Source organism: Muntiacus reevesi, chromosome 3 (genome assembly GCF_963930625.1).
Source record: "Muntiacus reevesi chromosome 3, mMunRee1.1, whole genome shotgun sequence".
NCBI classification, from domain to species: domain Eukaryota; kingdom Metazoa; phylum Chordata; class Mammalia; order Artiodactyla; family Cervidae; genus Muntiacus; species Muntiacus reevesi.
In genome coordinates, this window is record NC_089251.1 from 175,324,181 (window position 1) to 175,345,667 (window position 21,487).

At 39.2% G+C, this 21,487-nt stretch overlaps 1 protein-coding gene across 1 annotated transcript in view; it reads right to left on the bottom strand.

Annotated features, from left to right (window-relative positions):
• Nucleotides 1-5,812: 5,812 nt before the first annotated feature.
• Nucleotides 5,813-21,487, bottom strand: part of ADGB (androglobin) — a 170,472-nt gene continuing 154,797 nt past the window's right edge. Inside the window, exons 32-36 of the mRNA XM_065927758.1 lie at nucleotides 21,224-21,326; nucleotides 18,865-18,999; nucleotides 8,223-8,313; nucleotides 7,343-7,526; nucleotides 5,813-5,998 (exon numbers count right to left, since the gene is read on the bottom strand). Of these exons, the coding sequence (XP_065783830.1) occupies nucleotides 5,813-5,998; nucleotides 7,343-7,526; nucleotides 8,223-8,313; nucleotides 18,865-18,999; nucleotides 21,224-21,326 (699 nt within the window). The remainder of the gene's footprint in view (nucleotides 5,999-7,342; nucleotides 7,527-8,222; nucleotides 8,314-18,864; nucleotides 19,000-21,223; nucleotides 21,327-21,487) is intronic.

Sequence of the window (21,487 nt, forward strand, 5' to 3'; positions counted from 1 at the left end):
CTCATCATATTCACTCTGAGTAGCCTGAGGAGAAGGAAGAGGAAAGATTGGTCTTCTTGTGTCAAAGGTGGCAGAGGTGGAGGAGGTGGAAAAGAAGGAGGATGAGGGGGAGGGGAGGCAGACACATTGGTGTAGCGTTACAGAAATACATCATAATTTGTCTGACTTTTTTGCTTTTTCATTCCTCTAAAAGCTTCTTTATGGTTCCAATCCTTCTTCCAGTGTTCCTTCTAGTTTCAGTGGCTGTATTATAGAAAGGTCCACATTGTAAAATAAGTCAGAAGCCATCTTGAATAATTGGAGACCTTCCACCAGATTGTCTCAGTTCGGTTCAGTACAGGCACTCAGTCATGTCTGACACTTTGCAACCACATGGACTGCAGCATGCCAGGCCTCCCTGTCCATCACCAACTCCCAGAGTTCACTCCAACTCATGTCCATCAAGTCGGTGATGCCATCCAATCATCTCATCCTCTGTCATCCCCTTCTCCTCCTGCCTTCAATCTTTCCCAGCATCGGGGTCTTTCCCATTGAGTCAGTTCTTTGCATTAAGTGGCCAAAGTATTAGAGTTTCAGCTTCAGCATCAGTCCTTCCAATGGATATCCAGTATTGATTTCCTTGGGGACTGACTGGTTGGACTACCTTGCAGTCCAAGGGACTCTCAAGAGTCTTCTCCAACACCACAGTTCAAAAGCATCAATTCTTTGGCACTCAGCCTTCTTGACGGTCCAACTCCCACATCCATACATGGCTGCTGGAAGAACCATAGCTTTGACCAGACGGACCTTTGTTGGTGAAATAGTGTCTCTGCTTTTTAATATGCTGTCTAGGTTAGTCATAGCTTTTCTTCCAAGGAGCAAGCATCTTTTGATTTCAACTTGTCTAATGTCCATCTATTTTCCAGCACTGCTTTTGTGTCTTCTTCCTCATCATCTGGCACAGGTTTGGAAGCTCTCATCTTCATCAAGTTATCATTTCTCAATTCCTCTGGTGTGTTGTCTATTAGCTTCAGAGTTTCTCCACGATTCTTATCTTGAGACCCTTAACTCTACTCCACCACTTTTCTTTTTTTGCCATATCCACAATTTCAAGATTTTCTTGACTGGCTCCATAGTAAATCCAGTGGAGTCAGGCACACCTTCTGGATCTGGACATAGTTTTCTCCAGTAGAAATTTGTTGCATTGGGTTTGGATGGCTTTCACAGCCTTTCTCTACAACAATGATGGCATATTCAATGGTGCAATTTTTCCAAACTTCCATAATGTTCTCTTAATTGGTATTCTATTCCATAGCATTATAATCCTTTCCCTAGTGTCCTGTATGTAATAAATCTTAAAGTTCCTTAATGTTACCAAGTCCAAGTTAGTACTACTCACTTCATGATAGGCCAGTAAGTTGAGAGACAAGGTGCTGAGGCAAGACATAGTGACTTTATTTGAAAAGTCAGCAGTCTGAGAGGATGGCAAAATATTGTCTTAAAGAGCCACCTTAACTTGGAGTAGATTCAGGTTTCTTTTATGCTAAGGGAAAAGGGGAAGTGGGAGGGTTCAAGATTAAAGGGTAAAGGCAGATTGCAGGGTTTTTGGAGCCACTTGTCCTCCTAGGGAAGCATAAATTTTCTTTGTTCCACTTGTTCATATAGGCTAGATTACAAGGCTCCTGCAAAATGAGTTGTTAGCAGTTATTTTTACTTTATCATTCTTATCTCTAGTTACTTGTAAGGTTTCTAGGCTAAAAGTGAGCTTATCTACAACATGTAACTAACAAGGACAATGGGATGGGGACTTCTTCTCAGAATTTAATGAGCTATTTGAGCACAAGCAACATTTCTCTGGGGTTTCCCAGGTGGTGTCAGTGGTAAAGAATCCACCTGCCAATGCAGGAGATGTAAGAAACTTGGGTTTGATCCCTGACTCAGGAAGATTACCTGGAGGAGGGAATATGGCAACCCACTCCAGTATTCCTGCCTGGAGGATCCTATGGACAGAGGAGCCTGGTAGGCTTCATAGGAGTCCACAGGGTTGCAAAGAGTTGGGCAAGACTGAAATGACTTAATGCATTTCTCTGTTTGACATGCAGGGCTAAAGTAATAGAATATATAGGGCTCATGAATGAGGGATGGGGTTTCAACATGGTGTTAGCACTGCTCTTCTTGTTACATTATGACCCTCTGATCTAGAGGCCGCAGTAGAGCTGCTGTATCTAGGGGCAAGTAGACCATTTGTACCTCTTTGATGCTGAGCTCAAGGGATTCTGGGTGACCAGAGTCATTGTCCAATATCAAAAGAACTTAAAAATTCAGCCACTAACTGGCAAGGTACTCCCTGAATGACCAATCCAGAAAAGGGGTTCCATTGTCCAGACCTTTCTGTGGTACAATCAAGACTGGCAACTGGTTCTGATCTTTTCTCTTCTAGACTCAGAGGTTAGCAGCTTCATTGTTAAGGGCTGTCCTGATCATAAACCTGACTGTATTTGAACAGAACGATGGTGTTAGCCTATTCCTTCCTACTTTAAAGCCTAGCACTTGCTTCTCTTCCTTACTAGTAAATGTCCTTTGTGGCTTTTTTTTTTTTTTTTTTCCAGAATAGGCACTTTTGTCTGCATTAAAAACCTGTTCAGGCAGGACACCCTTTCAGAAAGATTATTCCTGTTCAGAAAGATGCCGTTTCTCCTCATTTTCTTAATGGCTTTTGGGAAATTGTCTATTGCCTCTCGGTCAGCAGTAAGCTGCTTCTCCTGTTATCTTGACATTTGTTAGGCCAAATCTCTTTCTAAAAATTATCAAACCATCTTTTGCTGGCATTAAAATTCTCTAGCTTTAGATCCTTCACCTTCCTTTTGCTTTGTCACTTAATGATTTTGCTTTTTCTTGATTCATATTAGAGTGTATAGATATAGCTTAGAGCAATCCTGTGCTCACAGAAAAGCTACACTTTCAAGATAAAAAGGTATTTCTCAAAAAGTGCAAAGTTTTCCCACCTTCTGGCATACTTCCAGTAATGACCTTATGATTCCCTTTTCTTTTTCTACTGTAGTCCTTATGCTAGATTTTTTTATCTTGAAACACTGGACAATCGCAGAAGCAGACCCCAATCTACAGCACCTATCAAGCAATTCAACTTTTTCTTGTAATGTCAGGACTTTTCTGTTTCTTGGGAACACTTTCAGCATCACCTGTGATACTTCATATGGGTCCCCTGGTGTTACTCAAGGTTTACAGTATTGCACTGAAGACAGTGGAAAATAGTTGAGTACCACAGGAGATCATTTTTTTTTTACTGCCATATGCATTTTCCTGGAGAGGTGATTGTTCACAGGGAGATGATTGGCATCGCATGGCATTTTAAGCAGGTATTTATAACACTTGCGTGTGTGCTAAGCTGTCTCAGTCGTGTCTGACTTGGTGTGACCCTGTGGACTGTAGCCTGTCAGGCTCCTGTATTCATGGGATTCTCCAGGCAAGAATACTGGAGAGGCTTCAAAATTATTACAGTAAATACTGCAGATAATTTTACCGAGTTATGATTTAATGCTACCTCTTTATGTTTGTTTGCATTTCTCTTGATAGCCAATGGTACCACATATGACTTTCTTGTGTTTGCTTTGATACATGTTGGCTTTTTATAATGGATTTGTGACATTTTCATGGTAGTAAATGATAAAACAGACTAGGATCTACATGTGTTTTATGCATTCATGACATATCTGACTTTTAATTTTTTTTTTGTTATTTCTAGGCTACACAATTCATCTGTGAACTTTTTAAACTGTTGCAAATCTCCAAAATTTTCCCAAAATGATATTTTTGGAAGAATATTATTTTCCAAATGATATTTAGAAATAATATAATTTTTCCAAAATTAAAAAATGATATTTGTGTGTAAGTAGACCCGTACAGTTCAAAACTTGTACAGGGCAACTTGAATATCCTGATCCATACACATACATACACATTTTCCCATAGAGAGCTTGTATACCAAAAATCTAAAAACAAAGCAATTAACTGGTTAAATTATGGTATATTTATACTGTGGAATGTGCCGAGTTGTGCCTAGTCATTCAGTCGTGTCTGACTCTTTGTGACCCAGTAGACTGTAGCCCACCAGGCTTCTCTGTCCGTGGTGATTTTCCAGGCAAGAATACTGGAGTGGGTTGCCATGTCCTCCTCCAAGCGATCTTCCCAACCCAGGGATCGAACCCAGGCCTCCTGCATTGCAGGTGCATTCTTTATGGTCTGAGTCACCAGGGAAGGCCATACTATGGGATATTGCACAGCAATTAAAAAATTATACATTACTTTTGACTAGATTTTTTATTATATAGTGAGAAAAATCAAGATTTTTTAATGTATAATAAAATGTCTATTTGTAAAACAAGCCACGATATAGAAAATATTGATGCATAATTATAGGAGATGAGTAAAAAATATGGTAATATCCACACCAGATTGTTCCCATAGATTATTTGGGAGGGAAGACTGGTAGATCATAGTGCTGTAAAGGGAAGTATAGGCAAAGAGTAATAGAGAAAAATGCATGTATTTGCATATTTAATTAAGTAAATTTACAATACATATGTATAAAGAATTACTTGTATACAGAATTATATGTATTCTGTATACATATACATACATGTATAAATAATTACATTTTTAATAATACTTAAATGAAATAAATAAAACCATATATTGAGGTGGAAGGGCTTCCTTGGTGGCTCAGAGGTAAAGAAACTGCCTGTAACACAGGAGACCCAGGTTCAATCTCTGGGTCGTGAAGATCCCCTGGAGAAGGAAGTGCAACCCACTCCAGTATTCTTGCCTGGGAAATCCCATGAACAGAGGAGTCGGGCGAGCTACTGTCCATGGGATCTCAAAGAATCGGACACAACTGAGCAATTGAGCAGACAGGCATTGAAGTGGAACAATTCTGAGTGGTTCAAAAATACTGTGGGAGTTTTTTATCACAGAAAGTCATGAATTGAAAACGTGTATTTGGGAAAGTCAGTTTCTACTATGTGCCTCAGTTAAGGCATTCACTATTTTTTGGAAACTAGCATACAGGAACATGTTCTGAGTTACAAAATCTGCAATGCTGGTGCACAGAACAACAGATGTATGTGATCACATTCTCTCTGCCAGGGTTCCTCTGACTCATTGTTAAGGGTCCAAACTCTTAAACTTTGAGTATGTGCTTAACCCATAAATGTTCTTGTCCAATGAAGGAGGTTTGTTGACATTCTGCTTTGAAAGAATTTTAAAAAGGTACAAGTCTGAAGCAAATAGTTCTATTAAAACAGTTCTTTTAAAGTTTTATTTGTTTGGTGAGTTTCTTCTTTCTTTCTTTTTTGAGTGTGCTTTTTCATGCTTGCATCTAGACTCATATAGTTTCATCTCTATCCTCTTCGATGATTTCAAAGCATATTTAAAAAAAAATTCTATTTGAAAGTCTTTAAAGTTACAGAAAAACAACAGCTATTTTTCTCATTGTTGAATTTTTCAAAGGCATTAAGAGCCTATTCTAGTACTAACTCAAAATGTAGCAATTCAGAGTGAGATACATACACTTTATTACATTCCAAATATTTTGAGACTATTCTTTATTGAAATTAGAAAATTTAAAACTCAAATAATAGCTTTCTGGGAAAAACCAATAAAGTTAACATCAAAACATGGAAACTAACTTCTAAGGTGGGAAAATGTCTGTTATTCAATTGACCTAACTTCTTATTTTTATCAACAGGCAAACTTAGAGATAATGAAAAACAGGTTTTTCTTCTCTGGAAGAAAGGTGGTGTTGGGCACGCCCTGGTCACTTTTTCTTCTCTTTCTTTTTTTTGTGTGTGTCGGGAGCTGGGACCTTCTTTTCTGGCTCCATCCGGCTTGCAGCTTCCTCCACAGCCTGAGCCTCCAGCTTTAGGCGCTCAGCTTCCAGTAATTTATTCCTATATTCTTCCCGGATGTTAAAGATCTTCTGCCGGGCCTCGTCTAAGGAGTCCTATTCCAAAATGAAACAAAATGAAGCGACAAAAACAAAAACAGCACACAAGTAAATAAGATCCACGGGTAGAGACTTATTAATGTTCCAGAAAAAAACTACACTCCCTTTCCTCATGCCAATAGCGTCCTGTAGGAAATTACTGAAAGAAGATGAAAGTTAGGGTGTGATCTCAAATGTTTATTAATGAACAAAACATGAGATACCAAAGGGCATGTGAGGTTTTGCAGAATGGTAAACAAAAGCACAAGTAGGAGAAAAATAAAGAGAAAGGTGAAGAAAGAGAGATGGATTTTGACCAAGCAACCACCTGCTTTAAATGAGTTCAGATATAATCTGTATAAAATATGCAGCCCAGCAACTGTACTCAGGAGATGACTAGCTCCCCACATATACTCAAGCCCTGACAAAATGTCTGAGTTGTGCTTGGGGAACTTCCTAATAATACCACTTCTTTTCTTCCTCTCTCTTCACCTTCACTTCTTAAGGTGGATGGTGCCACCAATTTCTGAGATTTTGAGGGATTCTGTGCAGCAGATTGGGTTGACTCTTTCTTTGCTGTTGTTGTTGGTTTTTTCTTTTAATTTATTTTTAAATTGGAATAAAATCGCTTAATAATGTTGTGTTGGTTTCTGCCTTACAACACAAATCAACCATAATAACACATATACCTCCTCCCTTCTCAGCCTCCCTCCCCTCCCCTCATCCCATCCTCTAGGTCATCGCAAACCGCCAGGCTGGGCCCCCGGGTATGCAGCAACTTCTCACCAGCTCTCTGTTTCACACATGGCAGTGTGTATATGTTGGCGTTATTTTCTCCATCCCTCCCACTCTCTCCTTCCCCCAACGTGTCCACAAGTCCATTCTCTGTATCTGCGTCTGCATTCCTTCCCTGCAAATATGTTCATCAATACCGTTTTTCTAGATTCCAGATATATATGTGTCATTCTATGATAACCCGTTTCTCTCTTTCTGACTTACTTCACTTTATGTATGACAGGCTCTAGGTTCAGTCTTAAGAGTTTTTGTACTGCTGGCTTAGGATTTGGCAGCCTCAAATCTGTTAATGCCATCTTCCTCCAGCTACTTTCCAAATTCACAGATGTTTTGCTATTGTTTTCTCTCCCATTCTTCCCATTTTGTGGGTCAGTTTCTAGTACTGTATTTAAGAGGGATTTCAGGGAATGAGTAAATTAGATGAATTTGCCAACTTTCTGAGAAGTTGGGAATGAAAGATTTCCAAGACTTCTTTCTACCTAGTTAAAATGTGATTCTATGATATCTTTTTAATATTACCAAAGAATCTGTCAACCGTGATCCAAGTGTATGCCCTTGTACACTCACCCGCATTTCTCCATACATTTCCAGCACTTCATCTTTCATTTTAAACCTTTTTTCTTGCTCGATATCACGCAGGCTAAGGAGTCGGTTCCGATATTGTCGAAACTGGTGGACCTCCTCTGCCTTTTGCATTGCCTGTTGTTGATTTAGCTCATCTGTTTGCAGCAGAGGTTCAATATTTGTTTTTCTTGATATAAAAACATCAAAAGAGAAACATAAGTCATTTGAGAACTCTGGAATGAACTTCAGCACTCAAATAATTTAAAATCTTATCAACAGAATAGTGATCTGAATCAAATCAAATATCAGAAAGAATAAACCACTATTTTTTCATGGACTAGGCTCCATTTGCTAAATCACTAATATTTTAGAAAAATAAATTATATGTACTATTTGAAGAGGTGTTTGTGGAATTGGTGTTTGAAACTACAAAATAATCTCATAAACACCAATTCCACAAATACCTCTTCAAATAGTACATCTAAAAAACTAGGTTTGAAAGTGTTTAGAAATGTGCTTTATAAAACTTATAGATGTGCTTGTACAATTGTCTCTATTAATTCTATTGTTTGGTTCCTAAGGAAATTCAATCTAATTAAATAACAGCAGCATGTATGATGGGGTTTTTCCATAGCTCAACTCACTTTAACCAGGCTACAAATTAAGTCCTTACAGAGAATATTTAAGTGCTTCTATAACTGACTTAATAAAACATTTGCTAAATTTAACATATAAGCTATATATTTCAAAAACTTCGAAGGCACTGAAAATATATTAGGCATTTAATTTCAAATTTTCAGTTGCTCAGCAACTGCCTATTGACAATATGTTCAAAATTCTATGAACACAGATGTCTACATTAATCATGCTTATTAAAACTTACCGTATATATTGATTTATGTCTACACATTCTAATTTCTTTCGAATAAGCAGTGGAGACATTTCCAAAATTGTTGGCGATCGTGAACGAGGCCCTATTTAAAAAAAAAAAGTCCTAGGCTTTCAAGAAAGAATCAACAATGACTAAGTAAATGATTGTATATCTTATTTAAATTGAAATATGTTGGTCTTACCATGTTTAATATGATTTAATGACTTTATTGAAGTATAATTATGCTTTATTGCTTATCCTCTAGCTAGTGTTACTATACTTGTAGTTAAATGGTGATACAAAAATTAATATAGAAGAAAATGAATATGCTCTATAGAAGAGTTACAAAATCACTCTATTTTAATAAAATGAAAGCAGAGACCAAAGAAGGTCATACTGTGTTACAAAATTTCATTATAAGCAAGTTAAATAATCTAATATTTAAAGAGTTTGATCTATCTGTGCAAGCTATACTAAGCACTATGGGGGTGGAATATAAAATTGTTTTTAAGACAGTAGCCAGGAAACGGAAACAACTGAAATGTCCAATGACAATTGAATGGATAAAGATGATGTGGTATATATATATATACATATATACACACAATGGAATATTAATCAGCCATAAAAGGAACATAATTGGGTCATTTACAGAGATGTGGATGGACCTAGAGTCTGTCATGTAGAGTTAAGTAAGTCAGAAAGAGAAAAACAAATATCATTTGTTAATGCAGATGTGGAGTCTAGAAAAATGGTACAGATGGACCTATTTCCCAAGCAGGAATAAAGATGCAGACACAGAGAATGGACATGTGGACACAGATGGGTAAGGGGAGGGTGGAATGAATTGGGAGACTAGGATTGACATATATCCACCACCATGTGTAAAATAGACAGTTAGTGGCAACCTGATGTATGGCACAGGAGGCTTAGCTTGGTGCTCTGTGATAACTAGAGGGGTGGGATGGAGGGTGGGAGGGAGATACAAGAGGGAGAGAATACACACATAAATATTATAAACATACAGCTGGTTCACTTCTTTGGATGGATGGGTGGGAATGCTTTGGGCTATAAGTCTCAATATACTGAGAGCACTTCTCCCTAAATTGACCCATAAATTCAGTGTAATTTCTGTCAAAATCTTAGTAGATATTTTACAAAATTTGACAAGCAGACCTCAAAACTTATATGAAAATGGAAATACCAAGAATAACCAAAATAATTTTGATAAAGGGGAAGGATTTCAACTTCATGATTTCAGAATTTATTACCAAGCTAACAATAATCAAAACATTATGACTTGACAGTTTCTTAAAAATTTAACCATAATTTTTTGATCCCTATTTGCATAAAATATCCAGGAATGGCAAATCTACATAGACAAAAAGACCGAGGCTGGTGGTGGGAATGCAGAGTGACTTTAAGAGGGCACAAAAGAATTTATTTGGATAAAAAGGAATGTTTTGAAACAATATTTGGTACTGGTGGCACAACTCTGTAAATTACTAAAGTGTATTGAATTATACTTTCAAAACTGGTAATTTGAAGTATGTAAATTACACATTAGTATTTTTTAAAAAGAGATTAAGTGATCTGGAAAGGCTGAATGGTTAATATCTTAGTCTCTAAAGTTTCTTTCTTGAATCTATTCTTGTGGGTTTATATGAGTCTGTGGGGGTAAAAAAAAAACAGTTACCTTTGATTTTCAGTGTTCACTTGCTATACATTAGCTACTCTACTGGACTAAAAGATACTGTATCTTTTTTGTTTTTCTTTGAGAATAATTGCTTTACAATGTTGTGTTAGTTTCTGCTATACAACAAAGTGAACCAGCTGTATGTTTATAATATTTATGTGTGTATTCTCTCCCTCTTGTATCTCCCTCCCATCCTCCAGCCCACCCCTCTAGATTATCACAGAGCACCAAGCTAATCCCCCTGTGCCATACACCAGGTTGCCACTAACTGTGTTTTACACATGGTGGTGGATATATGCCAATCCTAGTCTCCCAATTCATTCCACCCTCCCCTTACCCATCTGTGTCCACATGGCCATTCTCTGTGTCTGCACCTTTATTCCTGCTCTGGAAATAGGTCCATCTGTACCATTTTTCTAGATTCCACGTATCTGCATTAACAAATGATATTTGTTTTTCTCTTTCTGACTTACTTAACTCTATATGACAGACTCTGGGTCCATCCACTTCTCTGTAAATGACCCAGTTATGTTCCTTTTATGGCTGAGTAATATTCCATTGTGTATATGTGTATATATATATATATACCACATCATCTTTATTCATTCATCTATCATTGAACATTTCTGTTGTTTCCATTTCCTGGTTATTGTCTTAAAACATTTTTATATTCCACCCACATAGTGCTTAGTATGGCTTGAGCAGATAGATCAAGTGCAAGGATAGCTCCCCTCCCACTGAAAAAAGAAATTACACTGAATTTATGGGTCAATTTAGGGAGAATTACTATCTTAGTATACTGAGTCTTCTAGCTCTAAGAATCCCAACCTTCTATCCTTCCCCCCCCCCAAAAAAAAGATACCTCATGTCTAAAGGCAAAGGAGAAGCCCCAGCAAGATGGTAGGAGGGGCAAAATCATGTTTAGAATCAAACCCCATACCCACCAGAGACACTCAGAGACTTCAAACAAAACCTTAGCTCACCAGGATCCCAAAGCCCCGCAGAGACTGAGCCAGACCTGCGTGTGGGTCTCCTGCATCGGTGCAGGTCAGCAGGGGCCTACCAAGGAGGCAGGGGCTCTGGGTGCAGCTGCCTGGCCACACAGCCCGTGGCATAAGCCCTCTTGGAGGAGGTTGCCATTAGCTCCACCATAGGGCCACCGAGCAGATGACCCATAAGCTGCAGAACAATTGTATCAGAGAAATTCTTGCCCGTTAAGAAAGTTCTAGGGCCCACAACAGAATTCCCAAACTAGGGATCTGGCAAAGGAACTGAGAACCCCCAGGGAATGTGATTTTGGAGGCCAGTGGGAATTGATTACAGAACTTACACAGGGCTGGGGAAGCGGACTGTCAGAGGGCACAAACAAAACCCTGCATGAGGCAGGACCCAGGAGAAAGGAGCAGTGACCCCACAGGAGACTGGCCCAGACTTGCCTGTGAGTGTCCAGGAGTCTCTGGCAGAGACATGGGCTGGCAGTGGCCTGCCCCAGGCTTGGGGGCTCTGAGTGTGGCAGAGCGTGCCTGAGACCTTTGAAGGAGGTCGCCATTATCTTCATTACTTCCACCATGGTTTGGTCTCAGGTCAAACAACAGGGGGGAATCCCCACCCATCAACAGAAAACGGGGTTAAAGATTTAGAGTATGGCCCCCATCAGAAAGCTTCCATGAGTCTCTTATCCTTATCCATCAGAGGGCAATAGACTGAAAACCACAATCACAGAAAACTAACCAATCTGATCACATGGACCACAGCCTTGTCTAACTCAATGAAACAATGAGCCATGCCGTGTAGGGCACCCAAGACGGACGGGTCATGATGGAGAGGTCTGACAGAATGTGGCCCACTGAGGAAGGGAATGGCAAGCCACTTCAGTGTTCTTGCCTTGAGAACCCCATGAACAGAAAGAAAAGCAAAAAGATAGGACACTGAAAGATGAACTCCCCGGGTCAGTAGGTGCCCAATATGCTACTGGAGATCAGTAGAGAAAGAACTCCAGAAAGAATGAGGAGATGGAGACAAAGCAAAAACAACATCCAGTTGTAGATGTGACTGGTGATGGAAGTACAGTCTGATGCTATAAAAAGCAATATTGCATAGGAACCTGGAACGTTAGGTCCATGAATCAAGGCAAATTGGAAGTGGTCATATAGGAGATGGCAAGAGTGAACATCAACATTTTAGAAATCAGAGAACTAAAATGGACTAAAATTGGTGAATTTAACTCAGATGACCATTATATCTACTACTGTAGACAAGATCCCTTAGAAGAAATGGAGTAGCCATAGTCAACAAAAGAGTCCAAAATGCAGTCCTTGGATGCAATCTCAAAAATGACAGAATGATCTCTGTTCATTCCCAAAACAAATCATTCAATATCACAGTAATCCAAGTCTATGCCCCTACCAGTAATGCTGAAGAAGCTGAAGTTGAATGGTTCTATGAAGACCTATAAGACCTTCTAGAACGAACACCACAAAAAGATGTCCTTTTCATTATAGGGGACTGGAATGCAAAAATAGGAAGTCAAGAAATACCAGGAGTAACAGGCAAATTTGGTCTAGAGTACAGAATGAAGCAGGGCAAAGGCCACTAGAGTTTTGCTGAGAAATGCACTGGTCATAGCAAACAGCCTCTTTCCAACAACACAAAAGAAGACTCTACAAATAGATATCACCAGAAGGTCAATACTGAAATCAGATTGACTATATTCTTTGCAGTAAATGATGGAGAAGCTCCATACAGTCAGCAAAAACAAGACTGGGAGCTGACTGTGGCTCAGATCATGAACTCCTTATTGCAAAATTCAGAATTAAATTGAAGAAAGTGGGGAAAACCACTAAACCATTGAGATATGACCTAAATCAAATCCCTTATGACTATACAGTGGAAGTGAGAAATAGATTTAAGGGACTAGATCTGATAGACAGAGTGCCTGATGAACTACGGACAGAGGTTCATGACATTGTACAGGAGACAGGGATCAAGACCATCCCCAAGAAAAAGAAAAGCAAAAAAGCAAAGTGACTGTCTGAGGAGGCCTTACAAGTAGCTGTGAAAAGAAGAGAAGTGAAAAGCAAAAGAGAAAAGGAAAGACATACCCGTTTGAATGCAGAGTTCCAAAGAATAGCAAGGAGAGATAAGAAAGCCTTTCTCATCAATCAATGCAAAGAAACAGAGGAAAACAATAGAATGGGAAAGACTAGAGATCTCGTCAAGAAAATTAGAGACACTAAGGGAACATTTCAAGAAAAGATGGGCTCAATAAAGGATAGCAATGGTATGGACCTAAGGGAAGCAGAAGATATTATGAAGAAGTGGCAAGAATACACAGAAGAACTGTACAAAAAAGATCTTCATGACCCAGTTAATCACAATGGTGTGATCACTCACCTAGAGCCAGACATCCTGGAATGTGAAGTCAAGAAGGCCTTAGAAAGCATCACTATGAACAAAGCAAGCAGAGGTGATGGAAGCCCAGTTGAGCTATTTCAAATCCTGAAAGATGATGCTGTGAAAGTGCTGTACTCAATATGCCAGCAAATTTGGAAAACTCAGCAGTGGTCACAGGACTGGAAAATGTCAGTTTTCATTCCAATCCCAAAGAAAGAAAATGCGAAAGAATGCTCAAACTACTGCATAATTGCACTCATCTCGTACACTAGTAAAGTGATGCTCAAAATTCTCCAAGCCAGGCTTCAGTTATACGTGAACCGTGAACTTCCAGACATTCAAGCTGAATTTAGAAAAGGCAGAGGAACCAAAGATCAAATTGCCAACATCTTCTGGATCATCAAAAAAGCAAGAGAGGTCCAGAAAAACATCTACTTCTGCTTTATTGACTAAGCCAAAGCCTTTGACTGTGTGGATCACAATAAACTGTGGAAAATTCTTCAAGAGATGGAAATACCAGACCACCTGACCTGCCTCTTGAGAAACCTGTACGCAGGTCAGGAAGCAACAGTTAGAACTGAACATGGAACAACAGACTGGTTCCAAATAGGAAAAGGAGTATGTCAAGACTGTATATTGTCACCCTGCTTATTTAACTTATATGCAGAGTACACCATGAGAAACACTGGGCTGGAAGAAGCACAAGCTGGAATCAAGATTGCCGGGAGAAATATCAATAGCCTCAGATATGCAGATGACACCACCCTTATGGCAGAGAGTGAAGAACTAAAGAGCCTCTTGATGAAAGTGAAAGAAGAGAGTGAAAAAGTTGGCTTAAAGCCCAACATTCAGAAAACTAAGATCATGGCATCTGGTCCCATCACGTCATGGCAAATGGATGGGGAAACAGTGGATGACTTTATTTTTCTGGGCTTCAAAATCACTGCAGATGGTGATTGAAGCCTTGAAATTAAAAGACGCTTACTCCTTAGAAGGAAAGTTATGACCAATCTAGACCGCATATTAAAGAGACATTACTTTGCCAACAAAGGTCCGTCTAGTCAAGCCTACAGTTTTTCCATTGATCATGTATGGATGTGAGAGTCAGACTATAAAGAAAGATGAGCACCAAAGAATTGATGCTTTTGAATGGTGGTGTTGGAGAAGACTCTTGAGAGCCCCTTGAACTGCAAGAAGATCCAACCAGTCCATCCTAAAGGAGATCAGTCCTGGATGTTCATTGGAAGGACTGATGTTGAGGCTGAAACTCCAGTACTTTGGCCACTTGATGCGAAGAGCTGACTCATTTGAAAAGACCCTGATTTGGGGAAAGATTGAGGGCAGGAGGAAAAGGGAATGACAGTGGATGAGACAGCTGGATGGCATCACCGACTCAATGGACATGAGTTTGGGTAGACTCCAAGAGTTGGTGATGGATAGGGACGCCTGGCGTGCTGCAGTCCATGGGGTCACAAAGAGTAGGACATGACTGAGCAACTGAACTGAACTGAACTGAGAACTGCAGAAAGTTTGCATTGTTTTAAGTCACCAAGTTCATGATTATTTTTACAGGATAGGAACATCATACAGTTAAATCAATTTGTTTTTATTTTTATTAAATATTTTATTAGTTGTACACCTTGGGAATTTTGAAATGTTTCTAAATCAATCTTTTCCATTTTATCATTGTTTTTTGGGAGAGGCTATGTCAAGTTTTCACTGTGCCATGGAAAAAATCCCAATCTCCCATTGACCATTTAATCTTGATTTTCACATGTGGTTGTAAAAGTCTCCAGGAATATTGTAAAGTGATTAATTCATAACAACTTATTAAAAGGGATTATTCATTCATAAATGTAATCTAATGCAAAATTTTATAAGCATAAAAAACAATATCATCAAATTAGTTTTTCATTTTTCAAAAGTATGCCATTATCAGCAGGATACAAGTGAGAAAAAAGAATACCGTACTACAAACCCCAACTTTGCTCCATCATTAAAACAGAAATACAGTCATGTTTTTCACTTTATAACATTAAATAAAATATCCCTAAAATATTGGCATCTTATATACAATAGGACTCTTCTAGAAACCAGTGGTAAATAACTTATTTTTTTAATTATGGTTGGTCTGTGATCTTAGATTTCTAAAGTTCAAGTGTTTTTCTTAAGAACATATCTACTTTTGTTGCATTTATTTTTGGCATTCCAACTTGAATTGTTTCTATAAGACACCAACTCTGCTGACTCTGACTGGAAAGAAAATGTTTTTGATTAATTAGATGTATTCTTTTACATCCTTCCAAATAATATATATTTTAACAGAGAGGGTGTAAAAGGGGCCGAGAATGTTCATCTGTAAAACAGTTCTATCAGAATAAAGTGTACCCGAATAAGGGGCTTCCCAAGTGGCGCAGTGGTAAAGAATCTGCCTAACAGTGCAGGAGATGTAGGAGACGTGGGTTTGATCCCTGCATTGGGAAGATCCCTGGAGAAGGAAATGGCAACCCAGTATTCCTGGGTGGAAAATCCCACGGACAAAGGAACCTGGCAGGCTACAGTCCATGGGGTCACAAAAGAGTTGGATGCGACTGAGCATGTGAGCACAGAATTAGAGGTAAGCAGAGTATGGACTTGGACCTCCATAACAGTGTAGCTCAAAGAGAGAGAGAGAGAGAGAGAGAGAGTGTGTGTGTGTGTGTGTGTGTGTGTGTGTGTGTACGCGCATGTGTGCTGTCCTGTCTGCAAACAGGTACTCTATGGGATGAGTCCTGAGAGTATACATTTAGAAATATTTTTATAGCAATTACTCATCACTGGATCATTTTATTGTATCCTATAAAAGTTTCAGTTTGCAACAGAATCAGCAGAAAACTTTTCATTGTAGATAGTAAGAAAATAACCATTTAAAAGGCAGGGTGAAGAATGAGTGAGTGAAGTCGCTCAGTCGTGTCTGACTCTTTGCGACCCCATGGACTGTAGCTTACCAGGCTCCTCCGTCCATGGGATTTTCCAGGCAAGAACACTGGAGTGGGGTGCCATTTCCTTCTCCAGGAGATCTTCCTGACCCAGGGATTGAACCCGGGTCTCCTGCATTGTTGGCAGATTCTTTACCATCTTGAGCCACCAGGGAAGATCCATTCACTTATTGTAAAGCCTGGAGAGAAGTTTGGGAATAAAGACCAAGGCACTTTCCAAAGCCCCCAGAAATAATAGGGAAGTTGAAAGCCAAGACTGAGCTCGAACTTGTTGATGGCTTGGTGTTGCAAAAAAAATGCTTGGATGTGAAATCAATAATGATATTGTTTACATGTCCTCTGCCATTATGGAGGAAGTTGTTCTAAGTTACCTATTATATATGCAGATAGTAGCAAGAGTAGGGTAGTATTTGAAGAGTCACAAACAAATGAGTAAATAAATATACATACATGTATATGTATGTTGCTATTTGGGGATTCCCAGGTGGTGCTAGTGGTAAAGACCCTGCCTGCCAATGCAGAAGACATAAGAGATGTGGGTTTGATCCCTGAGTTGGGAAGATCCCCCCAAGTAGGGCATGGCGACCTACTCCAGCATCCTTGCCTGGAAGATCCCATGGACAGAGGAGCCTGGTGTGCTACCATCTACAGGGTTGCAAGATTTGGACGCAACTGAAGCAATGTGGCACACACATATATTGCTGTTCAGTGGCTAAGTCATGTCTGACTCTTCCGAGCCTGTGGACTGTAGCCCTCCAGGCTCCTGTCCATGGGATCCTCCAGGCAAGGATGCTGGAGCGGGCTGCCATTTCCTTCTCCAATGTATGTGTGTAGGTGCATACCAATGTAAAGCCCAGAGCACTTAAGGCTGACACAGGTCTACAATCTCCTATGGGTAAGGTGTCCTCAGGAGTGAGGGACAATTTGTGATGCACCAGCAGCAGAGGTGGGAGGAACCCACTAAGTCCCAGGGAAGAGCTGGATAACTGGACCTGTGGTTCTCAAGCAGGGCTGCTGCTATAGCAGCAGGATCTGGGGTACAAGCAGAGTTTCTGTGCCATATGAAGTCCTAGAACCACACGATAGCACATCCCTTTTTGGTGGGAGGGTAAGTAAATTTCATTTTGGTGGTGTATAATTAAACTTATCATTTTATATTAAAATGATAAGACATTTTATTTTATTATAACCTTATCATTTTATTTTAATATAAAATGATAAGACATATTTAAGAGTGCTTTGAAGAATTTTTTGCTTGAGGACAGGCTGCTTTGGTCTCTAGATCTGCCATCCCTACTCATTCTTACCTGTCCTCTCTGTTTTGTGACCCCTCCTTATTACCCAAAACTATATCCTCATAAGCGGCTAATATCTAAAATATATAAATAGCTCATACAACTCAATATCAAAAAAAAAAACCAATCTGATTAAAAATGGACAGAAGACCTGAATATACATTTTTCCAAAGAAGACATACAAATGACAAATAGGCACTTTAAAAAATGCTCAACATGCTAATCATCAGAGAAATGCCAGCCAAAACCACAATGAGGTATCACTTCACACCTTTGGAATGACTATTGTCAAAGAGACTATAAATAACAATTATTGGCAAGGGTGTGGAGAAAAGGGAACGCTTGTACACTGCTGGTGAGTATGCAAATTGTTGCAGCCACTGTGCAAAAGAGTCTGGAGGCTCTTTAAAACACTAAAAATAGAGCTACTATATGATCTACTCCAGGGTATATACCTGAATTCCACTCTTGGGTATATAGCTGAAGAAAATGGAAACTCTATTTCAAAAAAGATACATGCACCTCAAATGCACATGTTTCATAGTAGCACTATTTACCATAGTCAAAATATAGAAGCAACCTGAGTGTCATCAGCTGATGAATAGATAAATATGTTGTGTATACACACACACACACACACACACACACACACACACACACACACACATGTTTGGCCACCTGATGCAAAGAACTGACTCATTGGAAAAGACCCTGATGCTGGGCAAGATTGAGGGCAGGAGAGCAGGAGAGCAGGCGGTGACAGAGGATGAAATGGTTGGATGGCATCATTGACTCAATGGACATGAGTTTGAGCAAACTCCAGGAGATGGTGAAGGACAGGGAAGCCTGGCATGCTGCATTCCATGTGGTTGTAAAGAGTTGAACATGACTTAGCAACTGAATAATGAATCAATCTCTCTCTATATATAATATAATGGAATATATTGTAGTATATAGTGGAAAAATTTGTGTTAGAATAGAGGAACACAAATATTTAACATTGGTTATAAAAGATGTAGGACACTATAGATAAAACAAAAAAAAGAATCTATATTTAGTGACAATTGTATATGCTATCACTACAAAAAGAAATTTTCACTTTTATCTTTAAGTGTTTATTAATCAGGTCCTTGAGCAGATCACCACTCTAGTAATTAAAACGAAGACCTATGAATCCTATATGAATATTTTTCTGTGTTCAATCCTAGCCATCATATATGTTAACATAATATCTTTTCCAGAATCTCTATTTCAAAATATGGATTTATCTTACCAATAAGGGCAATACTTACTGATATTTTCCCTCCGTAAGCTCTGATCGCGCTCTTCCTTCCCTGCTGGGGAAGATCCTCCACTTTCACTGTTTGTTGACTTTGCTAGATCCTTCATGCCCTTGCCTACTTGCCACTTCTTCCACAGCATGCTCCCTGATGGGTATAGATTCTTTGTTATCAAAATTCATGGCACTCTTTTTATCTGACTCTTTCATGGCACTTGAAGATGTTACTACTATATGACATATGCAGCTCTAAAAAAAAACCTTGCATTCTATGAAATCACACACACAAAAATAACAAGACATATAGAATGCATAAATATGTAAAGTTCAAGAATGGGAAAAATTAATTCATTGTGATAGAGATCAGACAAATGGTTTCTGTGAGGAAGGAAAAGTCTGGGAAAGAGGATGAAGAGGACTACTGAGATGTTTTATCGTGATCTGAAGAGTGGCTCCTGAGTATACGTGAATGTGAAAATACACCAAGTCGCTCAATTAAAATATGTGTCTTTATTAACTGTAGTTTACATAAGGTCAGCCTTCTCTGAGCTCTGTTCTCCACTCGGCCTTGTCCTTAACTGGTGGTGAATCCCAGTTTTAGCAAAGAATCCAGCTAAACTAGTTTATTGAGAATCTCCCCACCACTGATATCCAATTAAACTTCTAATCCTCCTCACTTGATATTTAATCAAATTTCTCTTCCCTGGCCCTTGATACCTAAACAAATTCGTAGAAGTATTTTTTCACTAGTTCCCTGCTTGTTATAAATCTTCACTTGTTTCTGTTGTGTTCAGAACTGAGTTCACTCTCTCTCCTCCTACAACGGTCTTGAATTAAATCTTCTTTGCCATTTTTAAAAAGTATTCAGTGCAATAAATTTTCTTTTACATAAACTTAACATAAAATTAAAAAAATTAATAATAGAATCTAGAGCCTAATGAACAAGGACTATATTCTATTCACCTTTATTTCCTAACATTACATTGAAAAGAAAGTGAAAGTGTTAGTCACTCAGTCGTGTCCAACTCTGTGACCCCAAGGACTGCAGCCCACCAGGCGCCTCTGTCCATGGGATTCTCCAGGCAAGAATACTGGAGTGGGTGGCCATTCCCTTCTCCAGGGGATCTTCCCAACCCAGGAACTGAACCCAGGTCTCCTGCATTGCAGAAAGATTCTTTACTGTTTGAGCTACCCAGAAAGCCATTACATTAGACTCTACTTATTATAGGAGCGAGTACTTTAAGAGTTAGAAATATTTCAATTTTTGTCAATTTTTAGATATATGATGTAGGAAGAATAAGATGATCCTCTGAGTTTTTGCCTAAATGCTATAAAATAGGAATAAATAGTAAGGTTTACCTCATAGTTGCCTTGGGTTAAAGTCAGGTAATAAACAAAAGAACTTTGTGTCCACCCCAGAAAAACAGGATTAGGATGAAATTTATTGTTTATACTTTTCATATCAAAAGTTATGGAAAATTACTTTTATAACAGTTATTGAGTTATACTCTTGAAGATGTGAAAGTGGAAAAGCACAATTTGTGAAGTGAATGTCTTTAGCCTCCCTGGACAGTTCAGTGTGGTGATAGATGCAGGCAGATGAGTATTTGTGGGAGGACTCTCGGGTGATGAAGAGCACTGTCTGCATGCTGGCTGTTTCTTGGTAGCTTGTGAATTTAGAAAATTACTCTGGGTCTGTGTCCTGGTAAGTTGGAAATAATATTATGTATCAGTGGGATGATGTGAGTATTAGATGAGACAGAGGTAAAGAATCTGTCGGCCAATGCAGGAGATGCATGTTTGACCCTGGGTAGGGAAGATCCCCTGGAGAAGGAAATGGCAACCCATTCCATTGTTCTTGCCTAGAAAATCCTATGGTCAGAGGAACCTTGTGGGTTACAGTCCATGGGGTCACAAAGAGCTGGACAAGACTTAGCAACTAAACAATTGCACCTGATTAGTATTTCACAATCCCAGACCCAAGCAAGTTGCTCAATAAAAGTAGTTAACTTCATTACTATGATTCTTATTGCTATTATTTATTGTTACTGGGATTAGAAAAGTGCCAGATTTAAAGTTGTATCCCTGCCTTCGAGTTCATATACTGGTACTTTCTAGACTGCACCCTTATTTCTGGTTTCATCTTTTCTTAATTGGTAAAAATCATATCTACTTGGGGACAAAGTGAACATCTGCTTGGTAAGAAAATGTTTCAGAACCTATTTTCTTATTGAACAGTCCATGACTTTACAGTACTATAAGGAAACAGATGCTGAATCTTTTCTTTTTGGCAAGCATGGCTTGTTGACTAGCTCTTAAGAAGTGCAGGTAACGGCTCCATGCTTGGGGCAGCTGGGACAGGGCCCACTGACCTTCTTCCCCGGCTTTGGTTTGGCTTTCAGACACAGGCACGTACTCAGCATCAGGCGTTTTCCTAATGAACTGGCTGAGATAATGGAGACGAGCCTGGGCAGCCTAAAAGATAGACAGCATCAACACACAGTCCAGGAAGCACCATCTCAACAGTACTCGTGACAAGGGGAAATGTCAATGAATATGGCAGTCTGGTCCAGGCCAGCTCTTACCAATCATCAAAGAAAAAATTCTAAACCATTCGTGATTTTGACAGTGATTTG